General features: G+C 43.1%; 1 protein-coding gene across 2 annotated transcripts in view; it reads right to left on the bottom strand.

Annotated features, from left to right (window-relative positions):
• The window catches only part of thsd4 (thrombospondin type 1 domain containing 4), a 68,723-nt gene that overhangs the window by 40,054 nt on the left and 9,429 nt on the right, over nucleotides 1–19,240 (bottom strand). For both annotated transcript variants that reach the window (XM_080764791.1, XM_080764792.1), the window contains exon 7: nucleotides 18,376–18,512. In XM_080764791.1, coding sequence (XP_080620917.1) covers nucleotides 18,376–18,512 — 137 coding nt within the window. The remainder of the gene's footprint in view (nucleotides 1–18,375; nucleotides 18,513–19,240) is intronic.

The raw sequence follows: 19,240 nt of genomic DNA, 5'->3' as shown, positions 1-19,240 counted from the left end.
TGTGCCCATATATGGAGCTGAGTGATTGTGTTGATGCAACACACTCCATATTTGGACGTATAGCGGGACAGACACACACACAGACAGACACACAGACAGACATGATCTGCTAGGTCTCATTGCGAACGCAGTGAGCACTTACTATGAGACCTAGCAGATCATGTCTGTCTGTCTGTGTGTCTGTCCCGCTATCCAAATATGGAGTGTGTTGCATCAGCAATCACTCAGCTCCATATATGGGCACAAAAGGGGCCAGGTCCACTCAGCTCCATATATGGGCACAAAAGGGGCCAGGTCCACATATACAGTAACAGCGGGACAGACACACAGACAGACAGACAGACAGACAGACATGATCTGCAGGGTCTCAGCTGCGTTCGCTTCCCGCGTTTGTGCGTCTTACTGGTAGTAAGTGCTCACTGCAATTCGCAATCAAACCTCTAACCTGTGTACCTGCTGCTGCTGCTTGCTCTAGCCAATAGCCATTGAGCTCCACAGGGAATAGAACACCTAACCCTGGCGGTTTTAGCACTTGTGCACCGAACCGTATACAGTGACCGTGGAACTGGTCAGAGACAGATACTATACAGTGACCGTGGAACAGGTCAGAGACAGATACTATACAGTGACTGTGGAACAGGTCAGAGACAGATACTATACAGTGACCGTGGAACTGGTCAGAGACAGATACTATACAGTGACCGTAGAACAGGTCAGAGACAGATACTATACAGTGACCGTAGAACTGGTCAGAGACAGATACTATACAGTGACCGTGGAACTGGTCAGAGACAGATACTATATACAGTGACTGTGGAACTGGTCAGAGACAGATACTATACAGTGACCGTAGAACTGGTCAGAGACAGATACTATACAGTGACCGTAGAACTGGTCAGAGACAGATACTATACAGTGACCGTAGAACAGGTCAGAGACAGATACTATACAGTGACCGTAGAACTGGTCAGAGACAGATACTATACAGTGACCGTGGAACAGGTCAGAGACAGATACTATACAGTGACCGTAGAACTGGTCAGAGACAGATACTATACAGTGACCGTGGAACAGGTCAGAGACAGATACTATACAGTGACCGTAGAACTGGTCAGAGACAGATACTATACAGTGACCGTGGAACAGGTCAGAGACAGATACTATACAGTGACCGTAGAACTGGTCAGAGACAGATACTATACAGTGACTGTGGAACTGGTCAGAGACAGATACTATACAGTGACCGTAGAACAGGTCAGAGACAGATACTATACAGTGACCATGGAACTGGTCAGAGACAGATACTATACAGTGACCGTAGAACTGGTCAGAGACAGATACTATACAGTGACCGTGGAACAGGTCAGAGACAGATACTATACAGTGACCGTAGAACTGGTCAGAGACAGATACTATACAGTGACTGTGGAACTGGTCAGAGACAGATACTATACAGTGACCGTAGAACAGGTCAGAGACAGATACTATACAGTGACCATGGAACTGGTCAGAGACAGATACTATACAGTGACCATGGAACTGGTCAGAGACAGATACTATACAGTGACCATGGAACTGGTCAGAGACAGATACTATACAGTGACCATGGAACTGGTCAGAGACAGATAATATACAGTGACCATGGAACTGGTCAGAGACAGATACTATACAGTGACTGTGGAACTGGTCAGAGACAGATACTATACAGTGACCGTAGAACAGGTCAGAGACAGATACTATACAGTGACCGTAGAACTGGTCAGAGACAGATACTATACAGTGACCGTGGAACTGGTCAGAGACAGATACTATACAGTGACCGTGGAACTGGTCAGAGACAGATACTATACAGTGACCGTAGAACTGGTCAGAGACAGATACTATACAGTGACCGTGGAACTGGTCAGAGACAGATACTATACAGTGACCGTAGAACAGGTCAGAGACAGATACTATACAGTGACCGTAGAACTGGTCAGAGACAGATACTAAACTGGGACCGTGGAACCGTCAGAGGACTCTTGATTTGTAACAGGTATATGAGCATGACTTGCACCTCCACCTCCTGGCAGGTATATATTCAAGAATTAATCACAATCAAACATGATGCCGCTTTTCAGTTCAAATTTCCCCAACATTCACCTTACAGTTGAAAGCCCTCCCAAAAAAAAAAAAAAAAAAAAAAAAACTGCTTGGGATTCCAGCAGCCTGTGTGGAATCCACCAGATAAACCCGAGTGTCATTTAGACAGTGGATCAGCAGCACAGTGAGAGGAGGACGAGGGGGATGGGGAGAAGGCATGATTTTTGTTGCAGCTGGGATAGATATTAAGCCAGCAAGGCCAGGCACATAGGTCCCAAGATTATTTCCTCTGAGCTATGTATTTGACTGAGGAAGGAGTGGAGGTGGGGGTGGTGGTGATGGTGGTGGTGCGGGGGGGTTAATGATCAAACCAGGGCCGGGGAGGGACGAGGTGAAGGGGGGGAGGTTGGGGAGCCGTTGTGGTTATTTGTCTTTTGGCCTGTTTGGCTCATAAAGCCAGCTGGCTGTGAGTGACAGAGTCATCCTGTGGAGCAGGGCAGCGGTGGTTAAAGCATGTCAACACATCGTGGTTCGTTAGTCTTCTCTTATGTCAACAGTCGTGTGGCTGAGGAAGACCCATGTTACTTCTGAGTGCTAAAAATACAGGCCTGCGGTCAAATTCCCTCGTAAAGCAGTTGATATAAGAGCCACAGGGCAGAAGTCAGCCTCTACGCTGGAACTATATGCTCTAACCTCCTAATCACCCATATAGCTAACTGTACAAGTATGGTGGGTCACTAACCATGGCTAATCACTTGCTCTCTATTTGTCTGTCAATTTATCTTCATCACACCGTCTGTCTGTCTGTCTGTCTGTCTGTCTGTCTGTCTGTCTGTCATTAATTCAGAATGCTGCTACTCAAGTCCTTACTAAGACCAAGAACGTGGAGCATACTGTATCACTGCGGTTCTGAGATCCTTACACTGGCTCCCTGTGTGTCATAGAATTTATTTAAAAATACTGTTGGTCTATAAAGCGTTAAATAGTTTAGGGCCAAATACGTTTCTGATGTTGTGAGATAACTTGAACCATCATGACCTCAGGTCATCTGGTAAAGGTCTGTTTTCTGTCCCAAAAAACAAAAATAAACGTGGGGAAGCACACTTATGCACCACATATGTGGAACAAGCTGCATGGTCTGCGGCCAACTCTTATTTCTTTTTTAAACACAACTAAAGACCTTTCTGTTTGCGCTGCCAAAGACTGGGGTACCTTTCTTTTCTTTCTCTTCTATACTGTAACTGTATCTGTTATTTGTATTGTTAATTGTATGTCCTTTGCTTGTTCAGTGCAAAGCACATTGAATTGTCTTGTTAAAAATGTGCTATGCAAATAAAACTTCCTTGTCTGTCTGTCTGTCTGTCTGTCTGTCTGTCTGAGAGCCCTGCGCCATGCCCATCAAGGACGTATCAGGGGTGGCAGAGTGCAGTAGCAAGTGGCTCTGGCTGAACAGGGAATATCCCACATGGTGTCGCAATATATACTGCAAGCAGGCTAAGCAAGACGCAGAGGGGGTGGTTCTGGGATGTCAGAATGCACTGCTGAGCCTAATGGAGACATTGTGGGTCCAGTCAGTGAAGTGGTGATGAAAGTCGGAAGCCCAGTTGACAACCTCAATGACATGTCGGTCCAGCCTTCTCAACACTGGAGTAGCGCGTAGGTCAGTGTTTAAGTCTTCTATCATTAGGTATGCGGTCAGCTCGGCTCAGTGAGGAGGGCGCCCCTGCCATGCAGAGTCCCTGCAGGCATTTTGGATTTTATATCATGTTCTGTATTCATCCATCAATCCATACCTATGTTTTTACAGCTTTGTAGAATGTCTGATACTATAGAAATGTATGTTTCTGTATTCTTAACTGTGGTCACATCTTTTGTTGTCAAGTTTCCCAACATGCACTGACAAAACATTGCTGGCTACCACACAGGACGTTAGATTAAATCCATAACATTTATGCACATTTATCTCTGTGTAATTTCTAATTTCTTGAGCTAAAGCTCACAGGTAAACTACCTTCATCAGATGATACAGTGATAAATGTAATTGTGCTCTCTCCGTAGTTTACAATGAGAACCCAAGTGTGCTCCATAACCAATGCATAATTTCTGGTACTACTGAACTACAGGTGCCTGATTAGATGGCAAGTCGTGTCTAAAACCTCAGTAGGGCAGAAGCTGGATACTAAAAGAAAATCACACTTGTGTGAAGTGAGGAGCGTTCTTATCATCATCTCATTCTGGGCAATCACAATTTGCACAATTTGTCCACACTTTTCAGTCTTCACTTGTGTCTTCAATGTTACACAAACACGGAAAAATGGGCATAGGAGCATCCCTCAAAAATAATTATAAAAACATGAACTAGAAAACCTTTATTTGTAACATTTTGACCCCCCCAAAATGAAATGAAAACCCTCAATGGTGGGTCCCCATCACTGGAGTTGAGAACCTCTGCTCTGGTCGCATACCTCTGTATCTCAGGATAACTGAATCTGCTGTCACGCAAACTGCATTAAATAACCATCATTTTTAGCCTATCACCGACCATGGGAAAGAAGCATGGAGGTCCGGGGTTGTGGAGACCTGGGGATGCCTCAGCGGCTTGGTTCTGGCTTCTCTGGACAGCCAGGATCTCCATTAGAACAGACTCTGAGAGGACCGCACTGTTCACTCATTCAGCGCCACACAGCAGCAGCTGTCAAGGACGAGCACACATGCTATTCGTCACACGGGGTTGTGCCCTCCATTTAACATAAATCACAATATTCTCAAACCAGTCAAAACAGAACTGTGTGATATATTGTCCTTCCCTCAGGCTAATTATTCAAAAGAAAAAATAACACTGTACCGTAACACGCTACAGCAAGTTATTGATTTCGCGTCTTAACAGGAGTTAAGAGTCATGCCGGGCCAGACACAGATGCCCTGGGGATTCCCACTGAGAAAATACAAGTCTTATTCAGAGGAAATTAGCAGTGCAAATGTAAAAGACAGGAGGCAGAGGGGGGCGGAGCAAACGTCGTGTTGGAAACACATCAATTGGAGGTCCCAGTGAAAGCAGACACTTTGCTTTCTCACAGCGTGAAGGAGGCAACGTGGCCCTACTCAGAGGGTTAAAGACTCCCCTGCCTCCTCAACGGAGACTTTATGAGCTGTGGGCTCCCATCTCAGAGAGGACCTGGCAACGCAGAAACAAGTGTGTGTGACCCCGCCCCCCAATCTGGTGGACTTAAGCCTGCACAGGTGACATGTGGGCTAGAAGAGGCCAGTGTGGGTGTGGTCTGCTGTGGGTTACCAAGAACCAGGGAGGTCAGGAGATGGCTATACAAAGAATTGCGTCATAGAATTGATAAAAAAAAATACTACTGTTGGTCTACACTACAGTATAAAGCTTTGAATGGTTTGAGTCCGAAATACATTCCTGATCTTGTATGATAAACCATCTGAGAGGTCTGCTTTCTGTCCCTAAAAAATAAACATGAGGAAGCGGAATTAAGTTTAATATTCACCACATTATCTGGAACAAACTCACAGAATTATAATTTTAATTTATTTTAAATTATTTACTTTAAATAAGGGGGGAGGGGCTCATGTCACGTGGCACAAAGGCACAGTCGCAGAAAAGGCAGTTGTTATGAAAACTGGCATCAAGCTGTGCTCTATAACACTGGTTCTAAATGTTGGGTCCAGGGACCACCAGGGGTCCAAAATGGATCCTTTCATGTCTGTTACTCTGAGAGTTGAAGTAACTGAAGATTTTGAATTGTAGATTAGGGAACCAGAGATGACAAATCGCATGAAATGGAGCGTCGCAGTCCCGCCCCCTTTCAGAACGACGAGGGCCCAGGAAATAATTCCCCATTCATTTCCCCCATAGACATTTTAAAAAGTATTTATTTAAAGACCTTTTAAGACTCGTACAAAGCCAACTTGAGTTATGACAAGTCATGACAACAAACACAATGTTTTGGGCCGATCAAAAAATTAGTAAGAAGAAAAACAAAACAAAAAGTGTTGTACCCTGTTTTGTTTTCTTCGTTCAAATTATTTGATCTGCACAAAACATTGTGCTTATTGTCATGATTTGTCACAATCCAAGTTGGCTTTGTCCGCGGCGCAACCGCATTTAAATAAATACTTTTTGAAAAGTCTATGAGGAAAATGAACGGGAAATTATTTCCTGGGTCCTCGTAGGGGGCGGGACTGCGACACTATGGCTGTGTCTACACTTAGGATTCCATGCGCGGAGAGAAGAAGCTGTCTTTTGCGTAATTTCTGGGTTTTTTAGACAGATGGTGGATGGAAAAGACGCTCAACCCACGCAGCAGGTTGCCGCGTCGGCCAGATTCCCGGAAAAGCTTTCCCCAGCGGCATTCTGCCGTGTGGGTGGAGCTTCATTTCCATCCACCAGCTGTCTAAAAACCCGGAAATTACGCAAAAGACAGCTTCCTTTGGCCGAGCATGGAAGTTTAAGTGTGCCCAGGCTGTATAGGGGTCTGTAGCTTAATGTTTCCTAAGAAGTAGTTCGGGACCCAAGTTTGGGTCAAATGTCCATTTTTATCGGTCGTGAGTAAATATCCCCATGTTTTTAATTATTATTATTTCAAGAGATGAAAAAAAACAAGAAATTTCATAAATTGAATTAAAATATATATATATATAAAAAATAATTTGTGAAAGTATGAAAATAGCCAATCTAAGTTCACAACTCTGAACTTCGAGTAGACCGGCTTTGTTCACTAGTTTGGGTCCCGGGGAGACAGAAAGCTTCTCTTTTGGGTCTTGAGTCAAAACGTTTGGAAACCACTGGCTTAATGCATATAAACTAGGGGTCCCTGAAATGAAAAAGGTTGGGAGTCAATGCTCTATAAAGCAATGGCTACTGGTGGTTTCTATTCTTCTGCAGCAGTGGGTAGGCAGCACACTGGAGGCTTGCTGCTGCCTGGGCTCTGTGGTTACAGAGACAGGGTTGTGATCTCTCCGCCAGTCTGTGCCAGTTCAGCCATATATCAGAGCTCTCATCCCCCTTTTAACAAGTTGGCCTGTCCGCCATGCTGGAGAATGCCTAAAACAGATGCAGCTGTCAGAGGAGAGGAGTGAGGAGGGAAAGGCCCTGGCTGTGGCCTATAGGCGCACTGGACCAGTTTGAGCCTGAGTCCGGGGTCTGATTCTTGAGAGAGAGGACAGCGCAATAGGAGCTCACTGGCTAACTGTGTAAGCACAGTTAGTATTGTGTTGACGGGACAAATTTTGGTGCCAATATAAAATAAAGTATGTTTTTTTGTTGAGTTATTGCTTGTCCGTAAGCCTGCCAAAACATCTCACTAGCCCTGTTTGGGGCCTGACCCATTCCCAGCGACACTGTTTGTGATAAATGCAGATGCTATGATTCATTGAACTTTTCTGAAATCATCACCTCCTCTCATAGCAGTGTCTTCTTTTCGGCCTGTCACTTGATGCGGATTCGTATATTATCATGTTCTTAATGTTTGTGTATCTCTATAGATTCTGCCCTATGGGCTCATTTACCACTTATCTCCATATTTGTGTTTATTTTGTAAATTGTTTTCGTAAATTAATCCCCTACTTGATCACACATCACACAAAAACATCAAAAGTAGCAGATCCGCAAGCTCGGCACATGGCGCAAAGCGACACGTTTTGAGCTTGCAGATTGCTACTCTTTCTATTTTGGAAAATAAGAATTTTGGACATGAGGTTTCCACCCGGCAGAGACAATAATTATGTCTATTATCATGTCTACGTAATAGCGTAATGTATCTTTAGGCTCTGCTTCAAGGGGCATCGTGTGCTCAGAGTCAAGCCTGTGCAGATTTGTTCTGGAGCATCACAGGAACAGAGTCACACCGCCATGTACAGTACATCATGGTTAAAATGTGTTTCACCTCAACAAGAGGGTCTTTAATGTACTAGGACAATGTGCCTTAAAGGTGTGTGAAGATAGTGTGGTCAAGGGAGACATTGCGGAGATATGTGGGAACTGTATGCATGGGCTAGCACACCGACAATAATATTGTCGGTATAACTGATATCAATTTGGCCAATATACAATATCAAGCCATTATTTGACGCTTTTTACAATACAGCATCTGTATCAGCGATTATGTAGTCCTGATTTTTAACCTCTTAGAAGTTCTACCAGATCTTCACAGATCAGAAGTTCACAATTGTTGTGTTTAATTGTATTTATTTGTTTGCTTAAGTTAAATGTTCTCAAAATAGTTTTTCTAATTGATTTCAAGATTACAAAATATCAGTCCATCAGTAATCAGTGGTCTAGGTCAGGACTCTCCAAAATCAGTATTGGCATCGGACCGAAAAATGTGTCTCTAGTTTGGGCATTGGTGGCTTCTGAGGTCTGGATCTTTTTCACTTTCCATTAAATTGGAATAGTGTTGAGTAGCGTTTTATATCTTCATTATCTGCTGAGCAGTCAGAGCAGCCCCAACGGCTATTGAACTTGGAATAGTACAAATCCAGGCCAGATATGGTTTCACCCTCTCCTGGGCCTGCCACTGCCAGCAGAAAAGTGTGTGGTCGGAGATCGCCCTTTAAAAATACACACACCCTTCTCAAATGCACTTCCTTGGCATAAAGAGAGAGAGATCGCGGCTCAATGGAATTCCCACGAATAAAGGGAGCTTTCTTTTCAAGCGTTCATCTGAAATGAGTAACCGCATTCAGGGTTTTCGGTAGATGTGATCCGGGTTTTCCTCCTTAACGCAAAAGAGCTGGCATGTGTGCCCAGGGCCCTGCCGCACTCACAGGAAAAGCTTTCACCTAAAACATGTGATTCTAGGGAAGGCCTCAGTCTTTCCACTGTTAAAAGACAGCCGACTGTCCTACAGAGACCTTTGCTAGTTTTTATCCATCGCTCAGATGGAGCTTTGTGCTGGTATTGGCCTGGAGTTAGACAGGCTGAGTGATTACTAGTGCCAGGCAGAAAGGTAGATTCCTGCTGTGACCTGATGACTGAAAGGTAGCAGGCCACACATGTTCAGTACCTTAACACTGTTAGTGGGCACAGAAGAACTGCAAAAAAAACACTAATGTCCAAAACTGCTACAGTGCTACCACACTTAACCCACTCTGACCTTTGTCTTGGAATATACAGTATAGGACATGTTATGTGTATGTGGACATAATGTACATGAAAGTACTGTATATACCTGAGAGATACGCAAAAAGAGTGTTTCAACAACAGCTACCAGGCACACAATGCTCAGACTAGTAAGACTTCATCATGCATTTATATCCTATTGTGAATGCACAAATCTGTCAGACTGTCTGTCTGTCTGTCTGTCTGTCCGTACGTACTGTACGTTTCCGCGTGCATCGACTAGTTGACATACTGTAACTCGTGAACCGTTCGACCAACCCACTTCAAACTCGTATGTGTCGCATGCCTATGTGGGACAGATTACTTAAATCTTGGCGTGCACATCAGCGAGTACCCGAGGGTGTGAAGTTGGTCAGATCAGCACATCTCCCAAAGCCCCCCAAAAAAACATAAATATAAAGAAATATAAAAATAAATCAATCATCCTGGGGGTTTCACTCATATGGAATCAAATATCAAATATGAGAGACTGACCGACGTAAACGATACAGAGACACCTCCCCGACAATATCGCAGAGACAGTTATTTCTGGACCAGAATTATTATATGAAACAATGTTATGGAGAATGACCCAATGTTAATCTCCATAGAGAAATTACCAGGGGATGAGTGAGCGACGTCAACCGTCATCAGATATATGTGGCTACTGTAACAACAGCCGTACTGAGGAAGATGTCAGCACACTATATACTGTATGTGTAGGGGGAGAGGCTACTGTAACAACAGCCGTGTACTGAGGAAGATATCAGCACACTTCAACATCAGCTAGGCAGCGGGGCCAGATGAGATTCCATTGGGTATTTTCACTGATATTTACAACCAATCCATCCCTTTGTGAGCTTAAAGACACCACCAGTTTCAAATCAGCTACAATAATTCAAGTGCCAAAAAAAAGCAAGGTAACTGCATGGTTTAAATGACTGGTAACCCTGTGGCCTTTCACCCCAGTTGTGAGCCAAATGCTTTGAGAAGCATCGTCTGGAAGGGCAGTGAGGGTGCATACCCTACTTCCTACTACTTTATCATTCATTTAAAAAATGTACATGTACATAAATCATGGTGAATGAAAGAAGACTGATAACATAACTTTATGGTTACAAACAAATAATTTGGTTTTCGATTGGCTGTCATTTTTGGGCTGAGTAGGTAGGGAATTTATTATTATTTTTTTTTCAACACCATGCAAGGCATCAACGTGCTCATATCATTGGATGCAGTTAGAGGTTCAATGTCTTGCTCAAGGACTCTTCCGACATGATGCCATTAGGAGCGGGGATTACACCGGGATGTCTTACAGATTGCCTTACAGTCTGGCGCTATGGTCCCTCATGATGTACATATACTGTACCTAAGGCTGATGTTAATTTCCTTTCCTGTATGGATGTACTGTCCAGTAACAAAAACACAGAAGCCAGCAGAGAAGAATAAGGCTCACAGGATTTGTTCTATAGATTTCTATCAGCACTGTGGAATTCAATGATTCTGAGAAAAGAAAAGTCAATACTATCCACCACTCATTGTATTCTAGAGACTGTAAATAACAATGACAGAATGTTGTTTATTGTCCAATTTACTGACAGCAAACAGAATTGCTATGCAAGTTTCTAAACTCAGCCAATTTGTCTAATAAGAAATACACCATGGACTGCATGTCCAAAACTATTTATTTCATCAGCCGTGCATTTAGCTAGCCAATGAAGCATGCAATGCTATACTATACTCAGCAGTTCTTTGAGTCAGTTCCTTGGAGGTTCTCTGCAGCACAGCTGAGGAAGGACAAATCGTGACGGAAAGCAAGGTCCTGGCACACAAGACAAGGCAGTGAGCAACTGTTCAGCCTGCAAAGCTCTGTTACATTCAGGATGTGGCCTGTCTGCCTGTGAGTAAGCGCAGGGCTCTACTGAATGGAATGATGGAAAGTTCACAGGTCACATGAATAGGAGTGAGTAAACTGTAATTTTCATCTTCTGAGAGGACAACGGCCAACTCCAATACTATGGAAATAGTATATACAGTACAACAATCTTTTTCTGAGCAATACGGAGTGACGTTGCCATGCAGCGCTGCCCTACGAAGATACACTGTACTGTAATTGTTGAGTATGCGTGAAATCTTGAGGCCTTTTGCTTTGCCTCATATAACATAGGGGAGAGAGAGTGGTTGACATGTGGCGCTAATGTGTCAAACTTGGCTTTGAAACAGAGACCCGATAATATCGGGTCTCTGTTTCAAAGCGTAGTGTACCCTGCACCAAGTGGTTGAACCAACCACAAAGTGTATCACTGCTCAGTGGAGATTTACCCAACCTTTGGACATCAACCTACGGCAGTGGTTCCCAAAAAATGTATGCTGTGACCCAAAAGTGAAATTAGAAATTAGTTAAAATAGCAGATCTGCAAGCAAAAACTAAAAGTTCAGGCACCCGTAAAAATCTGTGACAAATGGGCCCTGATCCGCTATTTGGAAAACAGTGACCTATGCACCGTAGTGTACAGTAGGCCTATAGGGAAACCATGACTGGTTGTTTGGGCCATAAAACCTGACAGAGCTGCTGTTTCAGACCAAGTGGAGGGTCTCCTCCGTGTGTCAGAACAAGGAACATGAGATGGGTGCACCAAGTAGCAGCCCAGGTCAGAGGTCAAACCGACTTAGCTAGGCTGTTACTCATCTCACAGGAGAGTGAGTCTATAGGAGAAGGGCCAGGGACCACACAGCCAACTGCTATAGATTGTTCTACAGGAGAGTGAGTCTATAGGAGAAGGGCCAGGGACCACACAGCCAACTGCTATAGATTGTTCTACAGGAGAGTGAGTCTATAGGAGAAGGGCCAGGGACCACACAGCCAACTGCTATAGATTGTTCTGCTGTACTCAAGCTGGTGTGGGCCAGAATGCAGGCTAAATGCCTCAAATGACCTGTGGCAAGCGCGGTACTGGTAAATCGTCTCTGGCGGGTGCAAAACTATATCCGAAACTGTTACTTTTAAGGATTCAAATTCAAAAGCAGCTGACCCACAAGCACAAAACGCGTCGCTTCACATTCACCTCACTTTCGAGCTTGTGGATCAGCTACTTTTGATATTTTTTTGTGACGCTGTAGTAGTCTTATGATCAAGTAGGCTGTTAATTTTACCAAAAAGTTACATCTCCTATGGAGATAGGACGTTTCTGTCCAACAGCTACAAAATACTCATTGATTGTATACCATTGCAGAGGATGTTCACTGATAGAAGATATGGAAAAATATTTTTGGACAGATCTGAAGGGAGATGTTTGTTGTGGATCTATAAAGCTATTGATTCAGCAGTGTGCGTGTGTGTGTGCACGTTTTAACAAAAGGCAATAGGATAGAAGAAATATTGTACACATAACTTGGAAGAAATGCTTGAATACATGAGCCCTGCTATGTAAGTTATTGGACCCTTTGTTTACCTTATTTCTTACTTTTCTTTGCCACCAATGGACAGTGTATTGTACATTGTAAACGTATGATTATTATTGTATGCTGGTCTTCTGTGCCAATGGACTTTAAACAAAATAACAAAAAAGGCACGCAAAAAGCTTGTACTCGGGCAAAAGCGGTAAGATTGAAATAAGGGAAAAGGGGTACTGAAGCCAAAAGAGTTTGAGAACCACTGGACTATGACAGTAGGGAGGATTTCAGCCCCATAAAAGCCCCTTTGACTTATCATTATTATCCATTATCAATGTAATCGAATGCATTTCAAAAAAGTATAAAACAAGTGGGAAAGAAATTGTGAAAGCACTTCTGTGGCCTACTGGCAGTGCACAAGAAATGTGACGCTGCATCGGTCCAGAGCTCCAGAGTCCAGACACACAGACAGCCACCCTCTTATAGATGGGCTTGCCTCCTGCAGAGCAATGCCGTAAAAAAGGCAATAGCCAGCTCACTTCATAAACAGACAGTTCTGTATAACATACTTAATTTACATGAGTGCTATGGGTATTTCCAGTAAAACATCACATTTAGAACCGCACGCACACACACATGACACACACACACACATGACACACACACACACACACACACACACACACACACACACAGCCCTGAGCTCATAAAAATAGCAGCAGCAGTGGAGGTCTGCTTTCTGTAGCGAAAATTCATGTCACAGAAATTGACATAGTTTGGCTGAAGACAAACTGCAACCTCATTCAACAGCGTCTACATATGATCAAGTCTGAGAGCTTGAATAACAGCATGGCGCATTAATTATAACAATTATTCTCCAACATGCTGGAGGGGAGAAAATGTAGCGTAAATAGCCAGTCTATACAAGCTTGATCGGCTATTTTTGGCAAAGAGTTTTGCCGTAGAGTGGAGAAAAGGAGGGGACTAATACAGACCCTGAGTGTTTTCATTCACACATAACAGTCAAGACAGAACACGGTTCATCACCCTGGGGCTCATAAAAGCCATTCCAAAAAATGCATGTAAAAACTATTTTTGTTATTTTGTTTTGTTTCTTTTCTAAAAAGCAGACTTTTTAAAGATGACAACAGAGAAATGCACAAATTAATGTTAATGCATTAATTTTGTGATCGGGGAAAGTCTCCTAAAGGCATGAAGAGCAGCTGTTTCTTTGGCTTATATGTCATCAATGAGCTTTGGTCTTCAAGCACAATTTAACAACCTCTTAATGATCTGACAAGATGAGCCCCAACATGCTTAACTCTAAAAGCTAGAATCATAACGCACCAAGAACTGATTGAATGACTGTGTATATATGTATGTACAGTATGTATTTATGACACAGAGAGAGGAGGGAGGGAGAGAGAGAGAGAGAGAGAGAGAGAGAGAGAGAAAGAGAGAAAGATTGAGATGTGTACAATGTTTTCAGTATCTAACCAATCCCTGTAGCAAAGGCACATTGGTGAATAAAATTAGCTAGATGCTATTAGCATCGAGGTGTCCATAGCAAGGGAACAGAGCAAACAATGCAAACAATGCAAACAATATTTCCACCCAGGGTAGAAGAGCCAATGTTGTTATTTTACACCCGGGTGTATATATAGCATGGCAGAGACAAGCACCCAGGTGTCCGTAGCCAAGAATGTTATTTGCACCCAGGGTGGAATAGCCAATGTGACTATTTACACATGGATGCACATACAATAGCATCCGCGAGGCTATAGCCAACAACCAAACAAGCAGAAAGACATTTTATGTTCAACTTTTCTGAACCAAAAATACAATTCATTTAACATTTCTAGAAGCGGAACATGTCCTATCGACACGGTCCATGTGGAAACTAACCCTGGACATAGTCTCATTTATATTTCAAATTGCATATAATAGGCCTAACCGATTATAAATGGCCATTACTGTCAGCGCACCTGCCTCGTGTTCAATTCCAAAACTTTGAGTCAAGGGCACACACTGTGTACTGTTGACATTTTCTGTGAAGCCAGAGGGCGGGCAAGATGGGACAGAGTGTAAATAGCCAAATACTCGTAGTAGCTGAATAGTCTGACCCAGCTGAAAATAGACACTCGAGGACGTTCGAGGACACTAACTATAGTACTACACTGATAATAGGCTTTTTAATGATTAGAAGTTTTGCTATTGCTAATAATAAGATTGATCTAAATTACTATTATAAAAATTACTATTTATTTAACTGAAACATATTATCAAAGCACTTCCAAAATAATTTCAATGCAACATCAGTTAAATACAATTCTGCTAAATAACAAGGTAAGGAGACCTTCATACTGTATACTGTATTCTCTAAAATCACGTATGCATCATCAGATGGCACGGCGGTGATGGGCCTGACCTTGAAGTCGACCAATCTGATCTGATCTGATCTGATCTGACACTGGTGTCAGGAGAACATCACATCAACAAGACCAATGAGCTGATGGTGGGCCGAAGAGAGAGCACCTTCTACATTCTACATAGAATCACAGTGGAATGTTCTTCTGCATAGACATCTTTGAGGACCTCAGATAGGCCACACACACCACGGCACGCCACTCACGTAGGGATAAAGGCTCAGCAACGCCTCTATTGCGCCCCATGGCTGTGCCGACCCTCAAAATAACAATTTTCACCGCGGCTCCGCCGCGTAATAACGAGCGGCCGTGCGCAAACAGCGGAAATAGCTGATCTGCATGAGGAATAGTAGCGCTCTCGTCGGGAGGGGGGGCAGCACAAATATCCTTCGAGTAGGGCAACCAAATGGTCAGCGTCCCTGGGTGCACTTCCCTCCATCCAAAACATCAAGGAGAAGTGGTGCATAGACAAGGCTGAGAGGATCATCTACCACACTCACCACCATAGCCATAGTCGGTTTGCGGTGCTGCCGCTGCTGTGGACAGGAAAGCGATCTCTATGTATCAAAAGTCATGCCATCAGGCTGCTGAACAAGACCTGATCCCATGATACAATCTGTGGATCTTAAGTCATGCCACATGAAGGGTTCGAATGTTGTTGCCATGTCCATGTAATATCTGTATCTTTAGGCTCTGCTTCAGGGTGGTTAGTTGTGATCTCAGGGTTTGTGTCATGGTTGTGCAGATAGTAGTATCACAGGAGCAGAGCCACACCACCAAAAACAATGCACTATCATTGTGGTTTATCTTGATGAAAGTGTCTGACTAAAATAGGGCTTAAGTGGTTAAAGAAAGGAGATCTGGGGAGCCTGGTAGCTCAACCAGTCAGTCCACTAACCACATGCTCCTTATTGTGAGTTGCAAGGACGCACGTTTGAATCCGACTCCCCGTATCACGTCTCTCACGTGTCTCCCCTCTCTCTCTGCCCTCGGTTTCGCTTCCTCTCTCTACACTGACTTTGCTGTCCGAATAGAGTATGCCAGAGTATGCCAAGAAAAGAAGAAAAAAAGGAAAAGATAAAGGAAAATAAAGGAGACCTTAGCTCTGGTGCCTTGATGAATCATAATTTTGTATGAATTACAAGTCAAGATTACATCAGGGCCAAATAGTAAAAGATCAGAGGACTTTCTGTTTTGATTAAATATTAATATGGTAAAGATCTGCACTGGATTACGGAGCATGGGAAACACAAAGGGGGTTAACAGACAGAGGTCAGCGTGTCCAACTGTGATGCAGGGGAACTTGGAGGCCTTGGAGTGGACATATTTGGCTGCAGTTCATTCAGAAGCAGGACTTTGAGTCACGCTGAAATCCCCCCGTCCCCCCCGACATATTTCCTAGAGCTAAATCCTGATCAAAAGGGGACTAAACTGTATTCAGCATGTGGGACACTGCGCCAGTTAAAGATACATTGGAGACTCATGCACAGGGACATGTGTTTTAGCCAATTACCTGTGCATATAGGTGTGCTTTTAGTGCTGCATATTAAATATGAGGTCAGAGGGATAAATGTGTGGTTCATGAGATCCCAGATACTTTGATTTGGTCCAAGAGTGAAAACACATCCATATTATTTGCCCTCCTTTACAGAAGCACCATGCACTCTTATCCTCTGCTGCCCTCCCCTGGCGAGAAACTCTAGTAAATTGTAACATTATGGTTATCATAGCTGTCTGTGCGTATAACCACGCCCCTGGGCAAGTTAAGTTTACCGTGGTTAAGGTTAGGGTTAGGTTTAAGTATAGTTTTACTGAGGTTATGGTTAGGGTTAGGTTTAGGTATAGTTTTACTGAGGTTAAGGTTAGGGTTAGGTTTAATATGGAGACACAAGGTTTCTTCCATCCAGACAGTGACTGCATTATATATTGTATTTTATAGCACCTGACACATGACACATAACACATAAACACATAACTCTACATGAGCAGGTTAACTGAGTTGTCATGAGCCCTTATATTATCTTATTCACCTGTTAAGTCCACTTATGGTAAGATTCAAGAAAGAGACTTCTGTACGTATGGGGGAACGGAGAGCGGTTAAAATATTGTTTTTTTGTTTTTTAAACCCAGAGACAGGGATTGCACAAATACTCATTTATCATGATGGTCTGAATCTGATGGACGTTTTCGTTTTGTGTTAAATGCTGAACTGGGGGAGGTCAAAGGTGAATATTTAGATTAGAGCAGCAAGGAGGTGTGATGAGGACCTCGGTACACTTATTCATGTATTGTGGGAGTGCCATAGGGTACAGACGCTATGGTGTGCTATTCATGAGAATATAATGCAAATCACAAACCAGGATATTCCTTATACACCGGCTCTCTTTATTCTGGGTGATCCATCGCCACTAAAACACCTCCCTGCACCTCTAGCTGACTGGATTCAAACAGCATTAATGGTGGGCAAAAATCATTGTTAAGGAATGGAAGTCTGAGGTTTTACCTCCAGCACATGTATGGTTCACTCAGCTCGGTATTGTGGCTGCTTTGGAGAGGTTATCCTTTAAGATGAATAATCAGTTGGATAAATATGATCTGAAGTGGGACGTATTCCTCAGTCATGTTGCAGGTCCCTTGGTGTGATCCATGGTCAGGCAATGCCCTCTTGATTGTTTATTGTATTACTACACATTATGATACGGTTGATGATGCTGCGTTTGGTTGTGTAAATAATGTAAACTATTTGATTTTTCTTTTTTCTATTTGTTTATCTTATCTATCTTGTCTGTCCATGTACTCTGCTGTTGTTTTTTGTATTTTAAGTTCTCTGTTTTATGTGTTTGTGAAAAATCTAAAATAAAGTACTGATCATAAAAAAGATTAGAGCAGCAGGTGTTTGACAAGAAGGACACTTGGTCCCTGGAGCGACGGGGACGAAGTTTATATAATCCAAAGTTAAAAGCATGATGTTTGCCATTATGATCTTTGAGACATCTGATGAATCTGAATCATCATTATTGTCATTTTGATTCAATAATCTTTGAATCTTTAATAATCTTTAATAAAAAGAAGGGAAAAAAATCGAATAAAAGAGTGTCGCACGTCATTCATATAAAATCTTGTAGGGAAAAGGAGAATAGCTTGTCAACAACTACCACCAAGGTCTCTTTGTATCAAAGCACTTGGACCATAAACACACCTGTGAAGCAGATTTGTGACCAATGGTAATAGCTGTGGCGTTACTGGGCAGACTCCGGTTCTGAAATGTGTGTATGACTGTGACAGCATTGTGTTGCTGAAGAAGAGCATGCATGCCGACCAAGACCCTAGGAAAAAGTTAAGAAGAAATCTACCTACCTGACACCTTCCCGCCACACACACAGATGTCTCATTCTGGCCACATGGAGTCCCATCGATCACTCTGTCTGCCTGTCGAACATAGAACCTGAAGCCGATAGCCCTACAGTTCAGCTCACAGTGCTGGTCGCCAGGAACTGTAACACATAGTGAAGGATGACTTCAAGTGCACATAAAAGAAAACCTTGTCTAAAGGCCTGAACGTATGTTCACATATGAGAGTGAATTGTTTTTTTTAATACTAAGTTAAGTATTGCCCATTCTGAAGAACACCTGGATTGTTTCCTGCACATGTGGCCTTATTAGTTTATGACACTAGCACTGCCTGTCTGTTGTTGTTTGAACACTGCTAGAGTTCACCCAAACACGCAGATGGGCGTTCAAAGTGGATTACCACAACAAATGCCATCCCCTTTAACGGAACAAATAATAATGGCTTTTATGTGTTGATGTAGGTTAGAGGGTTACTGGTTTGACAATGTTATGGCCAAGAAACAATTCAGACCCTATCTGTGACCCTTGACCTTGACCCAACTAACCCCAAAATCTAATCAAGTAATCTATTCTAGGGACTCTTTGCCCAACTTTGCGGAAACTTTCAGGTCATTCAGTGACGCCGTTGTCCCATTGAAAGTCAGCAGGGTTCAAAGCTTTGTGGGTCGAGGTCAATGGTCAAAATCACACATATTCCACACAGAGACATGTTTTCCAACTAGGAAGTCACAATGGTCTTTAATTGGGCAACGTGACATGTGACCTTGAGTGAACTTGAAAGGTCAAACTCATCTCCAAAGTGGATCAATTCCCCTCAAAAAGCCAGAGGTCGCCCTATGTTTGGTCTGTATAAGGAGGGGGAGTTAACATT

This window comes from Protomyctophum bolini (assembly GCF_963924005.1).
Source record: "Protomyctophum bolini genome assembly, chromosome: 1".
Taxonomy (NCBI): Eukaryota; Metazoa; Chordata; class Actinopteri; order Myctophiformes; family Myctophidae; genus Protomyctophum; species Protomyctophum bolini.
This window is presented reverse-complemented; position numbering and strand designations above follow the sequence as displayed.